We start from the raw sequence: 25533 nt of genomic DNA on the forward strand, positions 1-25533 counted from the left end.
GAGAGGCAGTCTTTTAAAATAGATCAGAGTACTTAAGTTTACCATCAATGAAAATGAATTAGGAAAAAATTATATTTTTAATACATCTGCTGTTAAAAGCTACAATTTTAGAGCACTGAAGGGCTAGAAAACAATGGTTCAGGTTTGGGGATTAAGTACTAAGAAGATAGGATCTCTCTTTGGTCTGTGAAATTGTTAGAAAAGTGTTTCCAGGCCTGGAAAAACTACTATTTAATATCATGGCTGCAATCGTGAGTCTCTAGATAGGAGCAAGCCTGTATGTCATCAAGCCATATGAATGTGGACGATCACATCACTCAACGAAAGGTTGAATGTTTTAAAATAATTGTCAACAACCCTGTGACCTCATCTTTTGGTGTGAAAGAAGCTAAGAGACTTTTTATTATTATTCATTGTTTTTCTCTAAATGCAAATCAAACAAGTAACAAATATTTCAACATACAGCTGAATAAAGAGATGCTAAAGATTCAGGTGAATGAAGAACACATGAAAGATAAAAGAAATAAACATGGTCTTTCCCATTGGCTGGCTTTGAATGCCAGTTCTGTCTAATGTCTGCCATGGTGGAAGCAAGAGAGAAGAGGAAGGAGAAAGGTAATCTGTAGATGTCCTGAGAAATCCTCAAAGAACCTGACATCTATAGCTATTATACAACCATACTTGTGACAGCTGGTCTTTGGGGTAGAATTTACTGTAAGAAATACCTTTGCATTGTTTTATTACTGCTGTAGACTAACCACATCACATACTAAAAGTAAACATAACAATTTAAGCTGTACAAACATCTCTGTAAAATGGTCACATGTGCCATGTATGGTTGGTATGAATTACTCTCCTTGGCTAGCTTCTTGTAACCACTGTAATTTACAGCTAATGAATGCAGTTCCTGCAGGAGGAATACCTTCTCTCCCTTGTATTTAGGGACACAATATACATTTTAGATTGACAGGATAGGGATCTAGTCACTAAGGGGTGATTTGAGGGTCTGAGGGGCTCCAGGAATCTCAGACGGAATGTCTGGGTGTTGCCACAGGAAATCTTTAGTATTTAAATGGACATGGCCATGCATCTATGTGTCCAAGGCAGTGTTCCTGAAGAGACAGCACTGCGACTGCGGTAGTGGGCAGATAGTGTGCCTGGAGTGCTTTCATCCTCCTGTTGCCTTACTTGAAGTTGTGACCTAGGCCTGATGGCTTCTGGAGCCTGCTTTATGGTGACCATTGTCAGGAGGTGGTGAGCAGTGACTGTGATGTTTACTTGACCTTTCAGCATGGTACTTTTTGGTATGCTAAAGTTTCTAAAGGTTGGTTCAGAAGTCCTGTAGAAACTCTCTGAGAGTGTTATCTCTACACTTGCAACCTGTGAGAGTTCCTTGTCTTTGCTTCTTCCCCTTCTCACTTCCTTCTCCTCCTCCTCCTCTTCTGCATTAGGGAAACCACTCCATTGGGCAACTGTTTGAAACCTGTTCAGTGTGGACTGTCAGCTGTAAACATGGAGCAGTTTGAATTGAACTCGTAGTGAGAAAATGAAAATACAGCCTTATGTTTATCACAGAAGAGATGGAACATTTGAATGCTGCTTTGTGTTATATTGAATATCCGTACAAGAGAGAGCGCTCTGGTTCCCACAAAATGGGAATGTAATAGATTGTAATTTTTTATTTTCTTATTAATTTACCTACTTGATACACATTTTCACATTTTTCTTAAAAAGCAGTGCAGCGATTAAGAGATAATGGTGATGCAGACAGGGATAAATCTACAATTAGATTGGTGATTTCAGCTGTGCTTTAAACTGAACTGTGCTTTTTAAAAAAACACATTTTCTATTTTTTGTTTGATCATATAGTAGAGAAATCAAAGTAATTTCATTGATGTTGGGAAGTATGTCTTTCTAATAAGTATGAGTGCATGATTTCTCATCATTTACCAGGAAAGGAGGACCTTTTGGAACATTTGAACATACGAATTCCAAATATTATTTTTTTTTTAAGAGAAGAAGCTGTACTAAAACCTGATCAATGGTGCACTCATGCAACTCAGAAATATTGCTTTTTTAAAAAAAAAAGGGTGTGGGGGAAGTCAGCAACCCAGCCACTGAGGATAGTCTTTTAGTGTAGGAATGTTTTAAAGAAAGTGAGGACAGTGAGACAGGCAGTAGGTAGGTGCCTGTCCTGGTTTCGGCTGGGATTGAGATAATTTTTCTTCTTAGAGGCTCGAACCCACAACTCTGAGATTAGCATTCTTGCTAGGGCATAGGATCTTGTGGTGCATTTTTAAAGGATTTAATCTTACTGGGAATGTGTGGAGGACTCGATTTGAGCAGGTCCATTCACTTTTCTTACCAGCTATTCTTATTCATTCACTTCCATTGTTCTTATAGTGCTGATCTGGTTTCAGTGTGCTTCATGCAAGAGGTGGAAGCTGCCCTGTGAAGGAGGGTATCTTTCTGGGTGCAGTTGGTCTTGTGCATTCTTCTCCCACCCTCAGTCTTTGTGGAAGCAATGTATCAGAAAGGCTTTGAGATCAGTGGAAGTTAGTATTAACGTATGGCAAAGACACATGAGTTTGGAGTAGCCTTTGACAGTGTATCTGTATATGCAGGTGGGCAAAACAACTGATTAAGATGGGGTCATGCTTTCAAAATTCTCTTTGCAGGAGAAAGAAAGGAATAATCAGTTTTGAACAAAACCTGAGATGTGGGTGTGATCAGAGCTGAAGCCCTTTGTTTGGGGTTGCAGGGCATCTGTGACCAATGTGACTTTAACTGAAAGTATTTTTGTTTTTCGCATAAATAACATAAAAATATCCTGGATGTCTGGAAATCAAGAGTTAGGACAAAAGGTATGTGGGTGGGCTGGAGTCTGCCTGAGTTGGAAGATGGATTAGCTGGAGTTTTTATTCCTGTTTAAATATTTATATAATAAAAAAGACCTTTTGAAAATAATTATGCAGACTAAAAGTATTCATTATGATACTACCCACAAAATGACATACTTACTTAACAGTGGAATGGCTTTGTGCCTTTTTTTCACCAGAAAAGTGCCCAGTAACTACTGAATGAAACCTACAATTAACCAGTTGTTCTGGGGAGTTCTCTGTTGTGGGGACCGGTGTGTCTTTTTCCTCATAGCAAACAAATGATGAATTACTTGTGGTTAATTTCTAGATCATTTTGCTTAAAGGGAAGTCTGGTTGTTTTGGAACCACTTTGGTTAAATAAAAATGAAATGTTTTCAGTTGTGGTATGTTGTACCAGCTTTTCTCCTGAATGGAAAGATTAACCAATTGTAACTACTTCATTCTGTAGTTCCAAGGTGAATCTTTTGTCTGGAGTAAAATCCTGGACTCCACTCAAAAAACCACTATAGTACCTATTTAATTCAATGGAAACAGGACTTTACCCTTAAATATGAGTAGATCTACTTAAAATGCAAGTAGGATGGTGATCAAACAGCAGTTAAAAACAGAACAAAGCCTCTTGTCAAAGTAGAAAACGTGTGTGTGTGTTATTTTTGACTTACACTGGGTCCCAGAATAGATCCAGAATTCTTGTTATTTCAGTTTACAGGTCTTTCAATAAAATATATTTCTATATTACAAAAACCATTCAGCTAGTGCTGCTTTCCTTTGACTGTGGAGTTGTACACAGAGATGTCAGAAGAGCATTACAGATGTTTCAAAGTCAGACAGAGCGCAGAGCTTAAAAAAACCCCAAAACAACAAAACACTGTCTTTGTGTGATGGTCTCAGTAAACTGTGGTTTGCTGGCTCCCTGCTTTTGGCTGTAGCCACTGGAAATTAAGAAGCTAAAAGCAAAGCTGGCAGAGAGAAGAACCATGTGTGGTTTTTGTCTTGGAGCATGTTACTGGCTCCAGTGCTGTCAGGAGGGGGAGAAGAAAGGCAGCTCTGGCGTAAGGCCCTGTTGGGCAGGGTGTCCAGGTGAGGGGTCTGCTGCTCCTGCACACCTCTGAGGGCTCTTCTTTATTAGCTCAGCAAGTTCTGCTGTAAAAGATGTAAAGGTGGTAGTTGAGGGGTTTTTTAGAGGGAGGGTTTTGGCTTGTTAGCTTGATAGGTTTTTGCGGTTTTTGTGCATTTAAAAAAAAAGTTTTCTCTGCTTCTTTTCAGATGTTATTCAAGATACTGCTCTTATGATTTAAAAAAAAACCAAAAAAACACAACACCAAAAAAACCCAACAACAAAAAACTTCCTTCCTTGTTTAGCATAAAATTATTCCTGGCAGATCTTAGCTCATTTATTTCTCATGATTTATATTTCTGATTAAATGGTTCCTTCCCTTCCTGTTATTTTACTATTCCTTCCCCTCTGATGTATTTTTAGAGAGCAATCATATATGTTTTCAACCCAGCAAACAGGCCAAGCTCTTTTGGTTTCTGCTTTCAAGTGTCCTCTCACAGAATCACAGAATCATCTAGGTGGGAAAGGACCTTGAAGATCATCTAGTCCAACCTAACACTGACAGTTCTCAACAACACCATATCCCTAAGCCCTATGTTGACCCTACTCTTAAACACCTCCAGGAATGGGGACTCCACCACCTGCCTGGGCAGCCCATTCCAACACCTAACAACCCGTTCTGTAAAGAAATGCTTCCTAATATCCAGTCTAAACCTTCCCTGGCACAACTTGAGGCCATTACCTCTTGTCCTATCGCTTATTACTTGGTAAAAGAGACTCATCCCCAGCTCTCTGCAACCTCCTTTCAGGGAGTTGTAGAGGGCGATGAGGTCTCCCCTCAGCCTCCTCTTCTCCAGACTAAACAACCCCAGTTCCCTCAGCCGCTCCTCGTACGACATGTGCTCCAGACCCTTCACCAGCTTCGTTGCCCTTCTCTGGACACACTCAAGTAATTCAATGTCCTTTTTGTAGTGAGGGGCCCAAAACTGAACACAGTAATTGAGGTGCGGCCTCACCAGTGCCGAGTACAGGGGTAAGATCACTTCCCTGTCCCTGCTGGCCACGCTATTTCTGATGCAAGCCAGGATGCCATTGGCCTTCTTGGCCACCTGGGCACACTGCTGGCTCCTGTTCAGCTGGCTGTCAATCAACACCCCCAGGTCCCTCTCTGACTGGCAGCTCTCCAGCCACTCCTCCCCAAGCCTGTAGCGCTGCTGGGGGTTGTTGTGGCCCAAGTGCAGCACCCGGCATTTGGCCTTATTGAAACTCCTACAGTTGGCCTTAGCCCATCGCTCCAGCCTGTCCAGATCTCTCTGCAGAGCCTCCCTACCCTCGAGCAGATCAACACTCCCAACCCAACTTGGTGTCATCTGCAAACTTACTGAGGGTGCACTCGATCCCCTCGTCTAGATCATCAACAGAGATGTTAAACAGGAGTGGCCCCAAAACAGAGCCCTGGGGGACACCACTCGTGACCGGCCACCAACTGGATTTAACTCCATTCACCACCACTCTTTGGGCCCGGCCATCCAGCCAGTTTTTTACCCAGCAAAGAGTGTGCACATCCAAGCCTCGAGCAGTCAGTTTTGCCAGGAGAATGCTGTGGGAAACGGTGTCAAAGGCCTTACTGAAGTCAAGGTAAACTACATCCACAGCCTTTCCCTCATCCAGTAAGCAGGTCACCCTGTCGTAGAAGGAGATCAGGTTTGTCAAGCAGGACCTGCCTTTCATAAACCCATGCTGACTGGGCCTGATCATCTGGTTGTCCCGCATGTGTTGTGCGATGGTACTCAGGATGAGCTGCTCCATCAGCTTCCTGGGCACCGACGTCAAGCTGACAGGCCTGTAACTTCCTGGATCATCCTTCTGACCCTTCTTATAGATGGGCGTCACATTGGCCAGTTTCCAATCTGTCGGGACCTCCCCGGTCAGCCAGGACTGCTGGTAAATGATGGAAAGCGGCTTGGCGAGCACCCCAACCTCTCCTTTCCACTGATCCACCCAGCTCTTTGCTTTACTTCCGTAAGTGTGATTAGTCCTTTTTTTATAGCAGAATTGTATGCAGCACTTCAGGAAAGGCCAGCTTACCTAGGACATAGTATTTCTTTAGTCTTTGATTTACATCGTACCAGACTATTTTTCTACAAGGCTCCTGCCTTACTGCAGCCTTTTCATTTTTTTATTCAGGCTCCTTATCTTGTTTCAGTTGCTTTCCTTCCCTTCCTCTTGGCTCTTTTTGCTTAAGCTTCAGCCAGTTCTTGACATTCCGTTCCTTGTCAGGTATGACTGCCCCATCCTCGCTCACACCTCTAGGGTTTCTTAAGCTTGTCATCTTTTTTCAGCCAGGCCAGGACTCCTCCTCTTTTCCTCCAGCTCTGTATTTCCTTCCCCTCTTCCCCTCCTTGTATCCCAGGTCATCACCCTGAATTTGCTGTGCTTCACCCTTCACTCAGCCCCTTGTTTCCTTCCCCAACAAGTTTTTCAGATCCTTATTTCACGATAAATGCTTTTCCTCCCTCAGTATTTTTGTTCCTCCAACTTTTGATCTTCTTTGATTTCCTTCTGCTGTGGTACTACCATGGGGCCACTGGAAGCACAGGGCTAAGGCTTAGCTTTGGTATGAGTTTCTATGCTGGGCTTCAACCCTGCCTGGCACAACTGAGAGCTGCCGTGGGAGGGAAATTCTGCCCTTCTCCTTGCAGCCTTGTGGTAAGTGCACTTGAGCATCCCAGTATGTGCGGTGTGGTTTGCTTTAGGCTTGGATAGAGGCTCCAGTTTGGTCAGTGAGGGTGAAATCTGTGGAGATCTTAGCAATTCTTCCTAAATCTGTCAGTTGTGTACTTTTAAAAAATTTTTCAGATTATTATTTTTTGCCATATTTGTCAGATTTTTATCTGGATACCAAAAAGCATATTCCTTGTATAAGTATTACCCATGGTAATATTTAAAGGCATGGTATATTAAAACATGCCTCAAAGTGGGTGTTTTCCAAAGGTTTAGGATTTTAGGATAGTTAAAACTACTTCGTCCTAAGCTATTTTCTAGAAATAGTTCTTGTTAGAAATAAAAAAAGAGAAAGATTTTGACATTTCTCTTTTTAAATTTCAAACATTGTGTTATACAGATTTTTTAAAAACTTTGTCAAGATAATAGCTAGATAAATACAGGTTTTACAATAGGAAATAATTAACAATAGTGGAGAGTACTACTTGAATCCTGTGCAGTTTGTGCAAGTATAAGTTACATTTTCAAAGGATAAAAGCAGGTCAATTTTGTTGTTCAACTTGTTTTTTAACTTAAAACATAGCTTTAGACAAATAAGAACCAAAGAAAATAAGTATTTGTACAAAATAAATGTTTCCCTATTTTTAATTCTAGCAAGCTATTAAAAAACCATAAAATTATCACTGCTACATCAGCCAAATTATATGGCTTTGTTTTAATCCATGATGCATAAAATGAAATAAATGAAAAGAAAGAAAAAAGATCAGGTTCCAAATTCAAAATACCAACAAACAATTAAAGGTAAATTGGATTTTTAGCTGGATAATTCATTTATCTGCATAAAACTTATAACTAGTGACAGGCATAATTATCTCTGGTTATGATCTGTGTCCACATGCCAAAGAGTATTACGTATTTGGTTAATAACCATTTGTTCTACATTTGATTCTTCTTGTCTTATATTTATACTGTTAGCTACTGCAAATTAAGTAAAATATTATTTCCTAAAAGTACTGTACTACTTGTCCTGTTCATGATGTAGTTTTTTCCCAGTTCATGCAGCATCATGTGTGTTAGCTCCTGAGTACTAGGTGTCCAGCTTGAAATGCAAATGGTGTTAGTGATGGAAGGAAAAAGAATCGTGAAACAGCAAAATGTATTTCCTTATATGCCACACATACACACACACGCACACACACAAAAAATCTCCTGAGGTAACAAATAGATACAGTATTGACTGAAATATCTAATATCTGCTCATTGCTTGGCAGAGATAGTACTGAGCCACCCTTACATAATTTGTACTGTTCCAGAGCCCACTAAATAGATTTAGTAGCACATAACTATTATGAGGGAAGTAATTGCATTACAAATATCCTGCTTCAATTTACTCCTTGGCGCAAACAGTTTAAAGATGTTATGAACATCAGAAACAGCGATGAAAGCTAAAATTAGGAATTTTTATGTGCTTTGGAAGTTCTGTATTATGAGACTGAACCTTTTTAATTTCAAATAAGTATGTTAGTGTTAAAGGTAAACAAAAAAAGTAAACATGCTCATAAACAGATGAAATATTTCATTCCACTTTTGGCAGTATTATGAATCCTTTTTTGTTTCTCATGAACATGGAGCCTAAGGTAGGGATACACCTATTTGCTTGGGCATCATAAGGACCAGTACAGAAAGGGGACTTAAGGGTCACACTAAACCTTCTCTTTATGAGGGGCTTCCCCTTTGGGAAATGAAGGCATATTTTTATTTTTAATTTTCTTTTCCACTCCAGCTGACATGCTGTCTGACCTGGCAATAGCAGGGTCCTGAACTGTGTCTTGATTCAACCAGTGCTGTTAACTGCTGGATCCTTCAGTTAGACTTGGAGTAAGCTCCTGTCCATGTTTATTAGAAAGCCTCTGCATGTTTATTAGAACAAAATGGTGCAAACCATTTGGGGTGATGAGGTGGCAGTTGACTGGCTTTTTGGTGGTGGTGATAGGAGGTTTGTTTTTCCCTTGAGATGGTGAATGGATCTGAATCACCATAATAAAGTGCTTCAGGGTTGTTTCACAATCTGTGGTTGCTCTCTCACTGCACATGAAAATAGACATTATTGTTGTTTCCATGTTCTTACAGTTTCTCAGGAGTCTGGGAATGCATTTGTCATCTCCTACATGTTTTTTTTCTCTGCTTCTTTTTAGTTCTGAGGCATAAGAGGTACTAAAACCCCCACATTTCTTTAGGCCTTCTTCAGTGGCCTCTGCCACCATCTTTGCCATTTAATACAGGGTATGTAAAATCCGCCACAGGGTGCTCAAGATAGGGAATTGAGAATCTGGGTCTGGGGAAAGAGGAGTTATTCTTGCTGTAGCCCAGCTGGGAGCTGAGGTGTTGTCTAATCTTAGTAACGAGGGAGACTGAAAGCAGAAATTCTTTGCATTGATATGGAATATTAACTTACCCATTTAACTGGGAAAAAACTCCAAGATAACTGTGTCAGCACTAATTTTTTTTTTTGAGTAAATAGGCTGATGTTATGAACTAGTAGGTTAATTCTATTGTATGTTACTATTTACAGGGACATTTACAGTGTATTTAAAAATAAAACCACCTGTAACCTATGTAAGTTGCAAAATACCAATATGAAGTTTTATTATGTTACATACACGTAACCAGAATATTTGCAATGTACTCTGTGTCCCAAAGAAACAATTATTTCTCATCCTGTGGACTCTCTAGTGATGCTGGAAGGACAGATGAGGCTTTTCTTTTCTGAATATTTTCAGATTAATGTAGCAAATCCAAAGCTAATATGAAAAAAGAAGTGGTAAATGTGTCAGCTACATACACACTAGTCACCTTCCAAAAACTTCATTTCTACTCCCACTGTTATTGGGGAAGGGGTTTCTGTGTAAAAGGCAGAAGTAGTTTATTTGGCCAGAAACCAGTTTGCTAGCAGGCTTACTGGGAGGCTGCTGTCTCTGTGGAGTCGGTGTTTCACAAATTATTTCTGCCCTGCACTTGCATTCCCATTCCCGCTGCTGCAGCTCACCCAGGTAGCAGCCGCAGAGCTGAGACGGCGTGGGAGACTTTCTCCAAAGATCCTGGGTGTGTACTTGGGCTGATGGCACATGCAAAAACTGCGTCACTTGTCTAGATTTATGTGCTAGGCATATTAAAGTGGTTCAGGCGTGCTAGCATGTGGTATATTTTTGTTCTGCTAGACTTTGAATGAAGGTAGTATTTGTGGCTGTGGTGGTATGGAAGCTATGACAGTGCAGAATATGTAGTAGGGGATGAAGAGGGGGAGATACACTATTTAAGTTGCATAATTTTTCCTTATTTTTTTGTAGTCTAGCACAACATGCTACATTCATATCACTTCAAAAAAAGGAAATTTGTTTGAAATTTTGAAGAAAAGGTTGCTCTATTCCTGAACAAAGAAAACTTTGTAGTAATGAAATGTTCTTGTGGATATCTTATCCAGTCTTAAAAAAAGTATTTTCATAGTTTTTACAAAAAATACATATTTCTAAAAATTTGGAGTTGTCTGTTTACTTAACTAAGATTCATTACTATGAAGAAAACTAATTTGCTTGTCTTTGAGACAGTATAGAAAGAATCCATGATTCACCTATTAGGCATACTCCATGGTATTTCTGAAAATAATTTAAAAGGAAGAGGAGGACTACCTGAAGCAGCCTAGTGTTAAGCGTAACTTAGAAGTGATGTAGCCGAGCAAGATCTGTCAAAGCTGTGATGAGTTAATAGTGAAGAATATAAGTGATGAAATGCATTTTCTGTTGGTTGACCTTTTAAATTATTTGATATTTCTTCTAGTGTTATTTTTAAATGAGCCTTCCTTGAAAACATGATGCCAGTATCTTACTTCACTTTGTTTCACTCTACCTTCCCCCTCTCCTCTTCATTTTTACTTTTTTTTTAATAGCATTTGTCAGATGACTAAGTGCTGTCAGGATTATGAAGCAGAAGCAGTGAGATGTCCCCTGTTGTGCCTCAGAGATTATTCAAAGTAGAGTAATTGGGGGGGGGTGGGGGTGGGGTGGGGGGGGCAGGGAAGAAACTGGAGATAATATCCTGAAATATATCTTAAGAACAGCCTGAAAGGATGGGCCATAACCTTGGTGTCTTCTATGCTTATTTTGGAAGGGTTCTGGAAAGTCCATATAGTTAAGCTGCAGGTGATTGTCCATATGAGATTCCTCTCTGCCCACACTACAAGTTTTTCCTTTCTCTGTAACTAATTAACTCTATAGCTGGTTCTATACATGGTGGTGTTTACAGCCTGCAGAGTTAAAACTCCGTTAGTAACCATGGTAGCTAACAATGATCCCGGGTGTCTGGCAGCCTTTCACCAATTCAGCACATTTTTTACACTGTAGGATTGGGTTCCTGGGTCTGTGTTAGCAGTTTGATTGTCCCTGCAGCTCCATTCCTAGCGCAGTAGGACAGCTTAGAGTGCATTTCCTAGTGGATTTGGAAATTTTTTTCTGTGTGGAGCCTGAACCTCCATATCTAGTAATAAAGGTTAAAAAAAACACACCCAAAAACTGCTGAGTGGAGAAAGCCTAGCCCAAAACTTATTGCATGACTAGTTGTGGGTTATGGATACCTTGGAGACCAGCAGAAGAATCTTTGGAGTACTGCTTCCTATTACAGCCTTCATAGTAAAGTATGGAGACTCCTACTTCACAGACATGGCTCAGTTTGGGTCTAGAGGAACCCACTGTCCTGGTTTTAGTTGGGACAGAGTTAGTTTTCTTTTAGTAGCTGGTACAGGGTGTTTTGGATTTAGTGTGGGAATAATGCTAATAACACACTGAGAACCGACCAGAGAAGGTGCCCTGCTGGATCTCCTCTTTGTGAACAGAGGACTGGTGGATGATGTGACGGTCGGAAGACGACTAGGGCACAGCGATCATGAAATAATAGAGTTCTCTATTCTTAGAGAGACCAGGGGAGGGCTAAGCAGAACTGACATCCTGGACTTCAAAAGGACTGACTTTGTCTTGTTTAGGCACATGCTTGAAAGGATCCCTTGGGAGATGATCCTGAAGGGTATAGGGCTCCAGGAAGGCTGGACACTCTTTAAGAAGGAAGTGTTAATGGCTCAGGAGCAGGCAGTCCCCAGGTGCTGTAAGAGTAGCTGGCGACAGAGAAGACCACCCTGGCTGAACAGGGAGCTTTGGCTGCAACTCAGGGAGAAAAGGAAAGTTTACAGCCTTTGGAAGAAGGGGCTAGCCACTCACAGTGATTACAAAGATGCTGTGAGGCTATGCAGGGCGGAAATCAGGAGGTCCAAAGCCCAGCTGGAAATTACTCTGGCTTCAGCAATCAAGGACAACAAGAAATGTTTCTGTAAGTACGTCAGTAGCAAAAGAAAGACCAGGGAGAGCCTCCATCCCCTGCTAGATGCAGAAGGAAACATGATAACAAGTGATGAGGAGAAGGCTGAGGTCCTTAATGCCTTCTTTGCCTCAGTCTTTAATAACAAGACTAGTTGTATTGAGGGAATCCAGCCTCCTCAGCCAGAGGACAGAGACTGGGAGAACAACCCCCCACAATCCAGGAGGAGAAAGTCAGTGGCCTACTGCATCACATAGACACACACAAGTCTATGGGACCGGACGGGATACACCCAAGGGTGCTGAAGGAGCTGGCTGGGGTGCTCGCCAAGCCGCTTTCCATCATTTACCAGCAGTCCTGGCTGACCAGGGAGGTGCTGACAGATTGGAAACTGGCCAATATGACGCCCATCTATAAGAAGGGTCAGAAGGATGATCCAGGAAGTTACAGGCCTGTCAGCTTGACGTCGGTGCCCGGGAAGCTGATGGAGCAGCTCATCCTGAGTACCATCATACAACACATGCAGGACAACCAGGGGATCAGGCCCAGTCAGCATGGGTTTATGAAAGGCAGGTCCTGCTTGACAAACCTGATCTCCTTCTATGACAGGGTGACCTGCTTATTGGATGAGGGAAAGGCTGTGGATGTAGTTTACCTTGACTTCAGTAAGGCCTTTGACACCGTTTCCCACAGCATTCTCCTGGCAAAACTGACTGCTCGAGGCTTGGATGTGCACACTCTTTGCTGGGTAAAAAACTGGCTGGATGGCCGGGCCCAAAGAGTGGTGGTGAATGGAGTTAAATCTGGTTGGTGGCCGGTCACGAGTGGTGTCCCCCAGGGCTCTGTTTTGGGGCCTCTCCTGTTTAACATCTCTGTTGATGATCTAGACGAGGGGATCGAGTGCACCCTCAATAAGTTTGCAGATGACACCAAGCTGGGTGGGAGTGTTGATCTGCTCGAGGGTAGGGAGGCTCTGCAGAGAGATCTGGACAGGCTGGAGTGATGGGCTAAGGCCAACTGTAGGAGTTTCAATAAAGCCAAATGCCGGGTGCTGCACTTGGGTCACAACAACCCCCAGCAGCGCTACAGGCTTGGGGAGGAGTGGCTGGAGAGCTGCCAGTCAGAGAGGGACCTGGGGGTGTTGATTGACAGCCAGCTGAACAGGAGCCAGCAGTGTGCCCAGGTGGCCAAGAAGGCCAATGGCATCCTGGCTTGCATCAGAAATAGCGTGGCCAGCAGGGACAGGGAAGTGATCTTACCCCTGTACTCGGCACTGGTGAGGCCACACCTCAATTACTGTGTTCAGTTTTGGGCCCCTCACTACAAAAAGGACATTGAATGACTCGAGCGTGTCCAGAGGAGGGCAACGAAGCTGGTGAAGGGTCTGGAGCACATGTCGTAGGAGGAGCGGCTGAGGGAACTGGGGTTGTTTAGTCTGGAGAAGAGGAGGCTGAGGGGAGACCTCATCGCCCTCTACAGCTACCTGAAAGGAGGTTGCAGAGAGCTGGGGATGAGTCTCTTTAACCAAGTAACAAGCGATAGGACAAGAGGTAATGGCCTCAAGTTGCGCCAGGGAAGGTTTAGACTGGATATTAGGAAGTATTTCTTTACAGAACGGGTTGTTAGGTGTTGGAATGGGCTGCCCATGGAGGTGGTGGAGTCCCCATCCCTGGAGGTGTTCAAGAGGCGGGTTGCCATGGCGCTTAGGGATATGGTGTAGTTGGGAACTGTCAGTGCTGGACGGTCGGACTGGATGATCTTCAAGGTCCTTTCCAACCTAGATGATTCTGTGATTCTGTGATTCTGATGTTTTAGGATAAACTCTACTTAGCAACAACTAAGTTAAGGATTTTTTAGTTTCCCATGCTCTGCCAATGAGCAGGTGTACAAGAATCTGGGAGGGAGCATGGCCAGGACATCTGACTTACTTGAAGCAGCCAAAGAGATATTCCATACCGTAAGGACGTCATGCTCAGTATATAAACTAGGTGGAGTCAGCTGGCAGGGTGGATCACTGCTTAGGGACTGGCTGGGTATCAGTCAGCGGGTGGTGAGCAATTGTGTTGTGTATCACTTGTTTTTTTTCCTTTGGTTTTCTTTCTCCTTCTTTTTGTTATATCCATTTTCATTACAATTATTATTACTATTATATTTTTTATTATTATTATTGTTATTCTATTTTATTTTAGTTATTAAACTGTTCTTATCTCAACCCATGAGTTTTACTTTTTTTTTCCGATTCTCCACCCCATCCCACTGGGAGAGGGGAGGAGTGGGCAAGAAGCTGCATGATGCTTAGTTGCCAGCTGGGCCTAAACCACAGCACCCACTTAGTACCTCATGGAAGAGAGAAGGGCAGGACTCTCCTTTTGACTGCTACATATATGCTTGAAGAGCTTTGGCATGATGGAATAAGAAATTACTCTGCAGGTTTTGAAAGGAAGCTTAAAAATGTATGCCCTGGTTTATGGCTTACATTTCATCTGTTGTGTTGCTTGAGCAGCTGGAGAAGCCAACAGCTTATTAAATCTAAATGCAAAATCTCTGGTTAAAAATACATAATTTTTTTTCATTATGCCAATTGAAGTTCCTTTCTATGTGTAATAGAAGGGATTGTATCTCATCAATTTAGCACAAGGATCTTATTTCTCACTTCTTTCAAGCCCATTTTGAAAAGCAGAGGACTGCCCTGGCTTTTAAAAGCCTATGGCAAAAGGACTGAAAATACTTAGATAACAATTGTATTCTTGCATAAGACTTGCATTAGTGAGGTAGTGTAATAGGACTGCCAGTGCCATAGACTTGATCTTTTGTAGGTCACCAAAGTACAGGTTATTGCTTCAAATCAGTGCATGTAGGTGATAAGTACCATCATTCCTGTGTGGAGACAGAGGTTACACTTTAAAATGAAGGAGCTGCTGTAGCAGTGGTCTGTCTTGTCTGGTGCCCTGTTTTCAACATTCAGCAGTAATGGATAGTTGAGAAGAATAGGCAGTAGACTCTTCTGAATTAACCCGACACTCTAGTGTTTCTTGTTACTTCTCAAAATTGGAGTGTAATACTGCCTTTAAACCATTTTTTTGTTGTTTTATATATGATACTGTATAACCTGCCAGTTCTGGGCTTGATGCTTTGAAAATTGAAGTGCTTTGAATATCTACTCCCAGTGCCCATCTTGCTCTTTCTTATAAGCTGTAATTGCATTGGTTGAGTAGATAGATGTCATCTCTTTCTTTTATTTGTATGAAAATTAGGTTGCGATCTAATCTCACTGACTGCTTGCTTGATCTCTTTTGCTCAGGAAAAATCTTTGTGAATTTTTAAGAAAAGAAAGTCCAAGCTCCTCTGCCTTATTTAAATTGCCTGTTTTCTTTGTGAAATTAGGTTTTCTGGCTAAGCTGACTGTCACTTATAATTTAAATGTGACAGAGGAGGTGGATTTGTTGACCACTGAATCGCATTTAGTTTTATTGCCTTGAGAAATTGTAGGACAAACCAAAATTATAGCGATGGTAGGTTGGCACCCTACAATCCATAGGGTGCGTAGCATCATGTCTGCGTTTTTGATTACATCGTATGGGAATCACTGAGTTGATGTTGCCCACAACCTACCTTTTAGTAACATAAACTTCTAAATCCTGTAATTTGGATGATAATTTGTTTTCCTGAGCCATGGAGGGGGGGAGTTAGATGCATATTACAGTTTGTACTTACTCTTTTGCAAGCCTGTTCAGAAGAGCTGCATTTCTGTTATTGAAGGGGGAAAGTGCTGTAGAAAGGAACAAAGTAGAAAGGAACAAATTATATTAGTGATACTGTTTTGAAATGTAATAATATGCTAGCATTAGTTTTCCCAAGGCAGTTAACTATTTGTGACTAAGTGTGCAATATATGCTGATAGAAGAAATGTACAGATAAAAATAATAAAAAAAAAAGAATAGTTTTCAAAGAGTGAGCTTACTGAATTGGTAGTGCCAGTGAGATCTTTAACACTGCTTGGCCTGATAGAAAGTAATCTATGCTGCTCACTGTACTTCTTAACTCCCTGTAGCTTTGTTTCCACAAGTAATCACTTACAGAAACTATCTATACATCAGATCGAGAATAGTCTATGCATAATCCTAGGAGAGAAATGCTGTGAATATGCCTCTCCTGCTCATTGCAGTACTGTGCTGTAATGGAGTTGAACTTTCCTCTGTTTACCACTCAGAATCTATATGTACAAAGTTGCAGATGCTAATTATTCTTTGCAAGAATTAGGTGCTAATTTCAATTTGCTGCTGTCACACAGTGCTGTAACTGCTGTCCTGCAGGAGTCGTCTCAGGAAAGTGACTGGGTAGAGGTAGAACAGTTTATAATTTGTCCTAAATGAGCAATTTATGTTTTATGCATCTTTAGATAGATGAATAAATAATTTGCAAATTCACTCCCTTCTCCCTCAAAACCCTGAGTTCATCAAACAATTGTAAATAATACACTGGGTTTTAGTCTGCCAGTGCCTGCTGATTTATATGGTCGGACTGTTCTACACCCAGCACTTGGTTTGTCTGACTTCTGGCTCTGTTAGGACATGTTTTGTATTTAGCAGCCTAATCTATGGACTGACTTGGTTTTCAAGGGAGAGAGGGAAGGAGTTTCCCTTTCTACAGCCAGGTCTTTGACTGGAGCTGATGCCTAACCTGCTGGATTGTTAATCCCTGTTTCAAAGCGCCCAGTTCATTTTTGCATTACTTGAGTTCTTTTCCCCGCTTTCCCTCCTCTTCAGTCTTGGTTGGTATAGGAATAGTGAGTTTCAGTGACAAACGCTCTTGCTTTTTTTCCTCAAGTAACGCATATAATTAGGTGAAACTTGTTAGCAGGACCATTGTAGACATGCCTGTTACTGTAGGATTGGTGTCTCTTTCCCTTTGAACAGCACAGACTCCTGTTGTGATACGGCATACTTGCTGGCTGGAAAGGGGCTGTTAGAAGGGTGTTCATAGGGCTCTGTTGTAGTCTAAGGAAATTCAGAAAAGTTGGTTCACAGCCTTTCCCAGTTTCCAGCTTCTCTGGAAGCTTTCTTGCATAGTTACTTCAGCTGTGAATTTACAAAAGTACTTCAGCACAACAGGGCAAAAACTGAGTGAACTCCACTGGATACAAGGTGGGGACTGCCCTGTACAAATGTTACAGTATTTGGAGGCTTTCTTCCCACTCTGATAGACTTGAATCTCAGACATTTTCTTAGGTTTTGGATCTAATTCAGCATATGCCTTTCCTTTTAAAAACAAACAGCATTGTTTTTATTTTCTTACCAGGTAGCCTCTATAGTTTCAGAGGGTGGAAGGCAGTGCACTGTGTGGGAAGACAGAATGCATTTATGTTGAAGCGTTCTTTGCCTGCACTGCGTGTTACTAAGTCTTCTTTTCCCCCTCATTTCTCTTCATTCCTATGCCCTACCCCACCCCCATTTTGAGGATTCCTCTGCTTTTTTGCATCTCAGCCAAAACCTTCCAGGCTTTCATGGCTGTCCAGTTAGCCTAGCAGAGCTGATTTCAATCTGTTTAGGGCATCTAGCACTAAAAGGACAGTTGCACAATGGGCTTTTCTTCTGCCCCCAAGCAAATGGGGTGGATAAAATGTGAAGTTTGATTATGTACAGGCTTTGGAACTGGATCTAATACCTTTGAGCTCTTAATTTCGAGCTATTCATAACAAAAGTCTTTTTTAGAAATTATCATCAGCTTGATATGGATATATTGTGAATCAGACCTGCATCTTCAAACCTGTATCTCAGTTTTTGAGGCTTACTTTTTTGTTGGCAGTCTGTACAAAATGTTAATGGTAAAGAAGTGTCTCATGGTGATTTTAGTGCTTGCCTTCCTGAGATGCAGTGTTTCAGCAGGGTACATACACATCCAGCATAAAAGGTTATAAAGCTAATGACTTGATATTACACTGGTAAAGGTGACATCACTGCGACAGGCAAAAGTGACATCTGGCTGTGGTCTTGGATTTTGTTCTGTTGTTTTCTCTGACATCCAAACACTGCAAATCTGGATTTACTTCCTCTGAATAACAAAAAGATATCTAGTGTGCTTTTCTGCTATGAATGTCCTTACAGATATATAGAGCTAACTTTTTATATATAGACAGGATGAGAACTACCAAACATTTTTTCTTGCTACTGTTAAACTCTGTGTTGTATCATTGCTCTCTGCCCTGCAAATAGAAAACTTCTCAACTCCTTCAGCCAGTTGTTACGGCCTGGTTGGAGTTACAGGTGATGCACGTGAAGTCAAGTGTTGCTACTTCTGCTTCAGATTGGATCACACAAGTGTGGAATTGAGTTCAACATGTTAAAATCTAAATAACCGCTTCCGTATTTTGTAGCATTGAAATGGGATAGCTTTTTCAAGGAAAAGATGTGAGAAAATCTGGGCAACTTTCACAGGTTTCATGACTCAGCTAGATTTCCCAGCTTTGTTTTACAATCCATTTGGACAGAATTTCTACTGGTCACTTCTAGATAATAATCATTTTCTAATGTATCCAACAGACACCCATTCAAGCAGTGACTGGGGAATAGGATTGAAAGAATCGGAGTGTTCTTTGTTTAAATAATTGAATTAAAGCATCCACTTAATTGGGAAAGATTAGATTTATGAAATAAAGCTTACAAAATGAAATGGAGTGTAGATGAGTGTCAACTGAGTACTGTCTTGCCTTATACATTGTCAGAAGGATTTTGCATATGCTATGGCAATTTTTTTTGTTACTTAATACACTGAACAGTTATACAGTTTTGTTATTCATTTATACAAAATAATTTCCAAAGACACTATTCACTGTGGAACAGTGGAGTCTGGAAAATATTTTGAATCAAAATACTCTTCATGACATCTTTACTTTTGGACATCTTGTGTTGTTAAAGTAGGGAAAGAAGTTTAAAAGAAGTGATATGAGAAGAGACTGGAGGTAAAATTCAGCTGTACTCTCCAGCGAGTACTTTAAAAATTGCTGATGTTTAGAAATGTGCTGTGAAGATTGATACTAATTTTCTCTGGTTTTATTCAGTTAACCTTATTGGCTATGAGATACATAAGTGCTTGTGTATGTCAATTAAGAACACAAGGCAAATAGTTATGGTAATTCTTGTGATTTAATAGAATTTCCTCACTTGTTTTAAAACTGTGCTATAAATTTTGGAGAGCTGGTAAAAGTATTTGACCAGAGATGCTTACTGAAACCAGGTTTAGCAGTGGTTTTATAATACTTATTTGAAAAGTGTAATTTGTAGCCAACTGCCACAAATTTTGAGTGAATGAAAATAAATATCCAAAGACAAGGTCAGAGTTATGATTCTGTGAAAAAGAAATAGTATGCTTTTCCAGTTTTTCTTGCGCACTTCAGAAATCTGAGTAAATATTTTCAGGTGCCGCTGATCTACCAGGAAACCTGAGTAACTAAATGAAAAACGGTTTTATTTTCTGGCATCAGAAGCATCTTTGTATAGAAAATGACGTTTGAAATTTAAATTCTGAATAGAAAGGACTGCAGAGATGAACTAAGACAAATAAGTACATATATAGTAGTTCCTTGAGAATTGCATATATGTGTCGTGTAAATAGATTTGAATAAAAAGAAAATTAGAAGTGTGAGAGGGAATTTCATGTTATTGAAAACTGAACTGCTTTATTTTTCATCGCTGATCAGTGAAACTGTCGTGCTGAAGACGGTGTTATGAGGTACAGGAGAACCTGAGAGAAGAACGGAATACTGTTCCATGTTGTAAAGAGTGAGAAGGGAGAAGCTGAAACACTGGTTTTGGTCACCTGTGTCTTCAGCCTTTGTTTTACAAACGGCAAATGGCTTACTATTAAATTGTCAATGGTGTTAATGTTAAGGGGTGCTTGGTTCTGTTTAAGGATTTGTGTAACTGTGGAAATAAATGGAGACCAGAGGCTTCCTTTTGACTTGCATGTGTATTTAATAAATATTTAAGAATTCAGGAAACATGGAATTGACCATTACTTGGCCAGTATAGCCCTTATTCAAGCTTCTTTTTTGCTTTTTTATGGCTGCTGCCAGTTATTGCATGTTTATTTGAGTGGGTCTGGCCACAGTGAATGTGAGATAAAGCTTATCTAGCTGAGGGAGTGATTTTTTTAAAAAAATGAATATGAAATAATAATGATAAACATGATTTTTAAGGATTTAATTAAAATTGTTGATTTTAGGAGCTTCTTGTAGCTGTTAGAACTGCAGGCCTTAGCACATTGACTAATAATTACCAAACATGTTCGATCATACCAGTTACTTCCCTTCCCAATTTATAGATGAAGGCTCTTGCCCCAGCACTTCAGCTGTTCAGTGGGTTCACGTGACTCCTGTCACTGTTCACACCCTGTTCAGTACTCCAGCAAAAAAGAAGTCCAAAGCAAACAAACTCTTTCCTTGTGCCCTGTAGTCTGTGCCAACTTAAATTTAGTGATAGCATAGATGGTAGATAATGAAATATGTGTTGAAAATGACTAGGTCTGAAATTACTAGTAAATACTTGCAAATTCAATGAAGTAGTCAGTGACTGTGCAAAACTCACGTGGTAGAGGGACAGAAGACATACGAAAGGTGGCCAGCAACAAAATACAGGATCAGCCAATTCTCTTTAAAGGACTGAAGGCTAAATGGAAATACTGTTACAGGCATGTATGAGTGTCATCTCCTTAAATGGGTACTGGCTACAGCATGCCTAAGTTTGTTTTCATCACTAGCAGGTGTACTGATCTACTGAGATTTTGCCTATCTTTCACATCTTTACATTTACCACCACTTACAGGTTAGTGAATGTCACCTTTGCACCTGAGCACTTGTATGTTACATAGTACAGTGCAGACACATCCGAACTAGTTTGTGTAGCACAAGCTTATGACTGCCTGTCCCCTTCCCCAGCTCTGTGTGGGGTTTCCTTTCAGCTGTGGCCTTCAAGCTGCTTGCCAGACCCTTTGATCTAATGGTTGCTGCTAGCTTGCTCTGCATTCGTGTTCCTCTTCCTCTAGTAGAATATCCTCAACAAGCCTTGTATCTTCCCAGTCTCATATTGGGATTAAAAGGGATTGCTTCTCCTTTTATGCTTTTCAGTGTAGTACGGTGTGTATTTATCCCAGCTTCCTTTTCAGAGATCTCTGTACCAAGTCCAACACTCACAATTCTGGGAAGTGTCCATCACAGGCCTTGTCAAGAGTGGTTAATCACTTTCCTGAAGTAGTCTGTTAGTTGATTTGTGATTATAAGCATACTGTTAACAAAGCAGAGCACACCTTTGTTTTTGGTGGGTTTTTTTTAAACTACTGCTGTACAAGTTCTCCTAGATAACATTTGTATTTTTCAATATTCCCCCATCTAGCCTAGATCACAGCGGGAGAGGAACAGTGCATTCACAGTGTAAGAAGTGCTGACAGGCTTTGGGTCTTGTTTTTCCTGAGGAATGAGCTTTTAGATATAGCTCATTCAGTACAGATTTCTTAAACCACAAGTTGAGGTTCTTTTACTGATGATGTTCTCTCTGGGCCCTCTTCCACAAATAAATGAGATTTTTTTTTTTTCTTTTCTTTGTAGTTTCTCATACAAGAAGAATTGGAACCATACAACTCAAAGTTATGAGTGATATGCTGAATATGAATTGTAATTTGAAGTGGCTATTACAGCATATGTAGCATAAATATTTGCTCCTTCCTAATTTTTTTCCAATCAGACAAGTTTTAATGGGCCATCAAAATTAAATTGTGTGTGTGTTTCAAATGCTTGAATATTCAATAAATTTTAATACAGCCTATGGAGAGTATTTTACATACAAGTATGTAGTGTCTGCCAGTTATCTCCAGATAGAGCTAGGAGAGGGGATCAGTGAGGGAGGTGGTTTCATGGTATTTAACAGCTACATCTTAAAATGCCAGTGATTCTGTTTTCATTAATCTTTTTATAGTGTGACTGGGTGATTTTTGATTGTCAACGGCCAGCCACGTTTTTTGCATTAATTATTACTCAGAAGACTGAGTGTTACTAGGTTTTGTGTTGTTTCCAAGGGGCAGAGGAAGTTATCCTCACTTAAAATGCCTAAAAAATTTACTGCATGACAAGGCCTGTTAAAATCACTAGGAATACCTGTGTATAAAGTATACTTCTTGACCTTGAGTAAACATGTCAAGAAGGGTTCCCAATGAAAGCAAAGGAACCAAGTGGTTTCTGCTCTGAGTTGTCAAAGTTAATAATGTAAAGGTAAAAAAAAACCCCTACACCTGAATTTGAAGCTGCTTGCAGTGAAGGAGTTTAAATATAAATACATCTGGGATATCCTGTAATTTCTAGAAGCTGTCAGAGTATCTGGGGGAAGAAGTGTTTGTTTTTGCCTTTTCAGGAACAGGATGGATGGAGAATCTTCTTATGAATTGCCTGGAAGAAAACTGCTCAGCTTTGCCTACAACTTCTTGAGTTCAGCCTTTGTCACAAATGGAACGATACTCCCTTTTGCTAAATGAGATTCCACCCTTTTTTTCAAGACATGTTTGTATTTATATTAATTATCCAATGATTTTTCTGATGGCTTAGTTTTCTCTGGTTTGTGTTTTGTATACACACACATTTATCTTTTAGAGCTGAGAGCTACTTTTGAGGTAAGCTGCTGTAGGGGAACAGAAGCTATGTCATGTATTGTCATTTTTCCTGTCTTCCTGAGAGTCATGTAAGTCAATATTTAGCAGAATTTCAAGGCATAGCTCTGCATATATATAATTGGAGACACAGCAGTTTCATAGTTAAGGTTATGCGAAGTCTTTACTCGAAATGTAGGTGAGCCCTCCAACACATAGGAGTAACGTTCAGTGTCTTCCCTCAGCCTGCAGCACTCACAGACCAGGAGTTTATCAACTGTTTTAAAATGTATTATTCTTTTCTTGATAAGTTGGTCAGCAAAAAGCCCAATTAAAAAGAATTGCTAATGCTTAGATGAACTGAGAGGTCTTCTTTTCACATATAGCATATAAAATTTTTTCCTCTTGATTCTTGTCTAAATTTAAAAATGAAAACTTATGTATTAAGTTTTTAAATTAAAAAGTACTTAGAGGCAATTTCAATAGGAGTTTGTGGCTCCTGAAATCATCTTGTTTCTGCTTGCTGAGTCAGTCTGCATCATCGTTCAGTGATGCTCAACAAGGCAAGCAGATTCAGAAGAGTCAGTCCTGGAGTTTATATATGGCCAGACTGCACCATTTCTTCATCCTTGATGACTCCTATGCACCTGCTGTCTGCTTGCTTTCATTTAACTCTCATCTTCAAACTTTCCTTTCCCCTCGGCAGAACTATGTAATCAGTACTTTCACCCCTGTCTTATTTATAAAGTTGGAGTTTTAATAGCAGTGAGCCTCATGCATACTGGTACCACATGTCACATTGGGAAACACCATAAAATGGCTGGCTCTGCTTGGAAGGAGACTTACCCAAACAAAGATCATACTTTCTCATGCAACTCTTCTTATCTGTAAACAGGAATCCTGCTGAGTGTGCTAGGTAGATACACATCAGTTTTTTTCATGTGGACTTGACCATAATATGTCCTCTACCTTTTTTTTAATACAAGGTAATGAGCCTGTGTAGCTCTGATATCCATAAGTTTGTTTAGTTTCATGCTGGCTGAATAAACACTACGTTGAGAAACTGCAAAGGTAGTTTCAGTATGATGCATTACTTCAAAGGTAACATGCCAATCTCTTTTGCAAACATTCAGTAATTATGGGATTGAGTAATTTCAGGTGAGGATCATGGTCACCAAATCTTTTCCCATCTGAGATGCTAGGCTGCACCTCTCGTATGAATACCAATGGCATATCAAACTCTTTCAGGCAGTTGTAGCACTTATCACACCTTTTTTAGTCTTGAACAGCATTCTTTGCTGTTCTGGATCAGTGTTGAGCATGGTTATTTCTACTGTTCGCATTCTTTAAACCTCCTTTCTTATCCATCCTTCTCTTGGATAAGATGAAAATGTAGAAGATTGTTGTGCTTGAATAGATTGACCCATGCATCTCCTTTTGCCTGCTTGCTCCTTTTTCACAGCTGTAAAAGAGCACACAACATATAAGGGCCTAGAGGTTCTACCATGAAAAGAAACCTCCACTCTACTAAGAGAAAGTAGTCTGAAGTGTACAGGACTGCTGCTGCGTTTCTCCATGTCAGCCAGGGAATTTTTGACACCTATTGTTTCAGCTTTGGGTCAACTTTCCCAGCTCTTAAGACTTTATGAATAGGGCTATCTTTTCTGAATATCAAGTCCTTAGGATTAAGTCTAATACCTCCAAAGAAACATGTGGCCTACTTTTTATAAAGGGATTTCCATGGTTCTGCGATATCTTTTAATGGGGATTATTAAAATTCTTGCTCTGAATCTTTTCAGTTTCATCTCTCTTTTTTTTTTTTTTTTTTTCCCCCCCCTAAAAAATGACCTTTTCAGTCTTTGTAGTAAACTTTTGCATACCAGACATACTGGAAAGAGAACCACCACTGAAGATGAGGATATCAGCAACATGCTGGAACTCAGAAGGCTGTACTAGACAAAAAGGAATCCACAAGGTGTATGGCCCCATTCCAAACTCACATGAATTAACCTGTACCTGCTGTAATGTTTGCAGGAAGCAAGGTGAGATTAAGAAGGAAAATAATTAAATAACAAATGTTGCTTGACAGCTGTAAGTGTTGTAAGACTTGAGGAACATGGCTGTCAGAAGTGCTGAGGAACTGCCTCTGCCATCAGTTCTCTCTTGTAATTTTTGGTTCTTAGCACCGGGAAAAACTGGAATCATAATACATTTTCTTGTTAAGCTATGGCAGGTGGATGCCAGCAGTATTTATGAAGAGACCTCTAGTCCTAAACTGTCAGACTGCAGAAGGAAGAGTTGTTAAATTCTAATCTCCGATTTACAAATCTGGCAGCGCATACTGTTCACATGGTGTGTGATTTGAATAATGATGTGTCTACTCCTGATCTCATTAACCCTGATTTAATCCAGGATCTTATTTCATTAATGCTTGCTAGCTTTCATACAACTGGTTATGCAAACAAACAAAACCCTAAAAATCCTGTAACACTGTAACTATCTTTCCTGATAAATATTTTCATGAGCCCTTTTTTCTTCTTGAAAAAAGTCTCAGCTTGGCTAAGGGGACTCTTTTAAAATACTGATGCATCTTCAGGAATCTTAATTTTAATTTTACATGCAGTGGAATTGCACAACACTAGCCCTGTCTACATAGGTTCAGTGGACTTCTCTGCATAACCTTTATAGCTGTGTGCTGTAGGGGGTTGAGTAATTGGGTTGATTTAATAGAGTAGCATGTATTTGAAGACAGGTCTATCAAAGTACAATAGGAATCTCTGTAATTTGCCCAAACCTTTTTATGGCACAGATCTTAATTCTGTAATGTAGAATTATGTGATTAAAGACTTCTGTAGGAATTCGTACAATTTTTCCTGACGT

The 25533-nt window shown here is 40.3% G+C and overlaps 1 protein-coding gene across 4 annotated transcripts in view; it reads left to right on the forward strand.

Annotated features, from left to right (window-relative positions):
- SH3KBP1 (SH3 domain containing kinase binding protein 1) overlaps positions 1–25533 on the forward strand; it is a 238498-nt gene that overhangs the window by 49150 nt on the left and 163815 nt on the right. Inside the window, exon 1 of one of the 4 annotated variants that reach the window (XM_074858677.1) lies at positions 6541–6648. The exons of the other annotated variants lie outside the window; for them this stretch is intronic. Within the exon in view, the coding sequence (XP_074714778.1) occupies positions 6559–6648 (90 nt within the window). The 5' untranslated portion in view covers positions 6541–6558. Of the gene's footprint in view, positions 1–6540; positions 6649–25533 lie in introns of those variants that run through there. 4 annotated transcript variants of the gene reach the window in all.

Source organism: Strix uralensis, chromosome 2 (genome assembly GCF_047716275.1).
Source record: "Strix uralensis isolate ZFMK-TIS-50842 chromosome 2, bStrUra1, whole genome shotgun sequence".
Classification (NCBI taxonomy): domain Eukaryota; kingdom Metazoa; phylum Chordata; class Aves; order Strigiformes; family Strigidae; genus Strix; species Strix uralensis.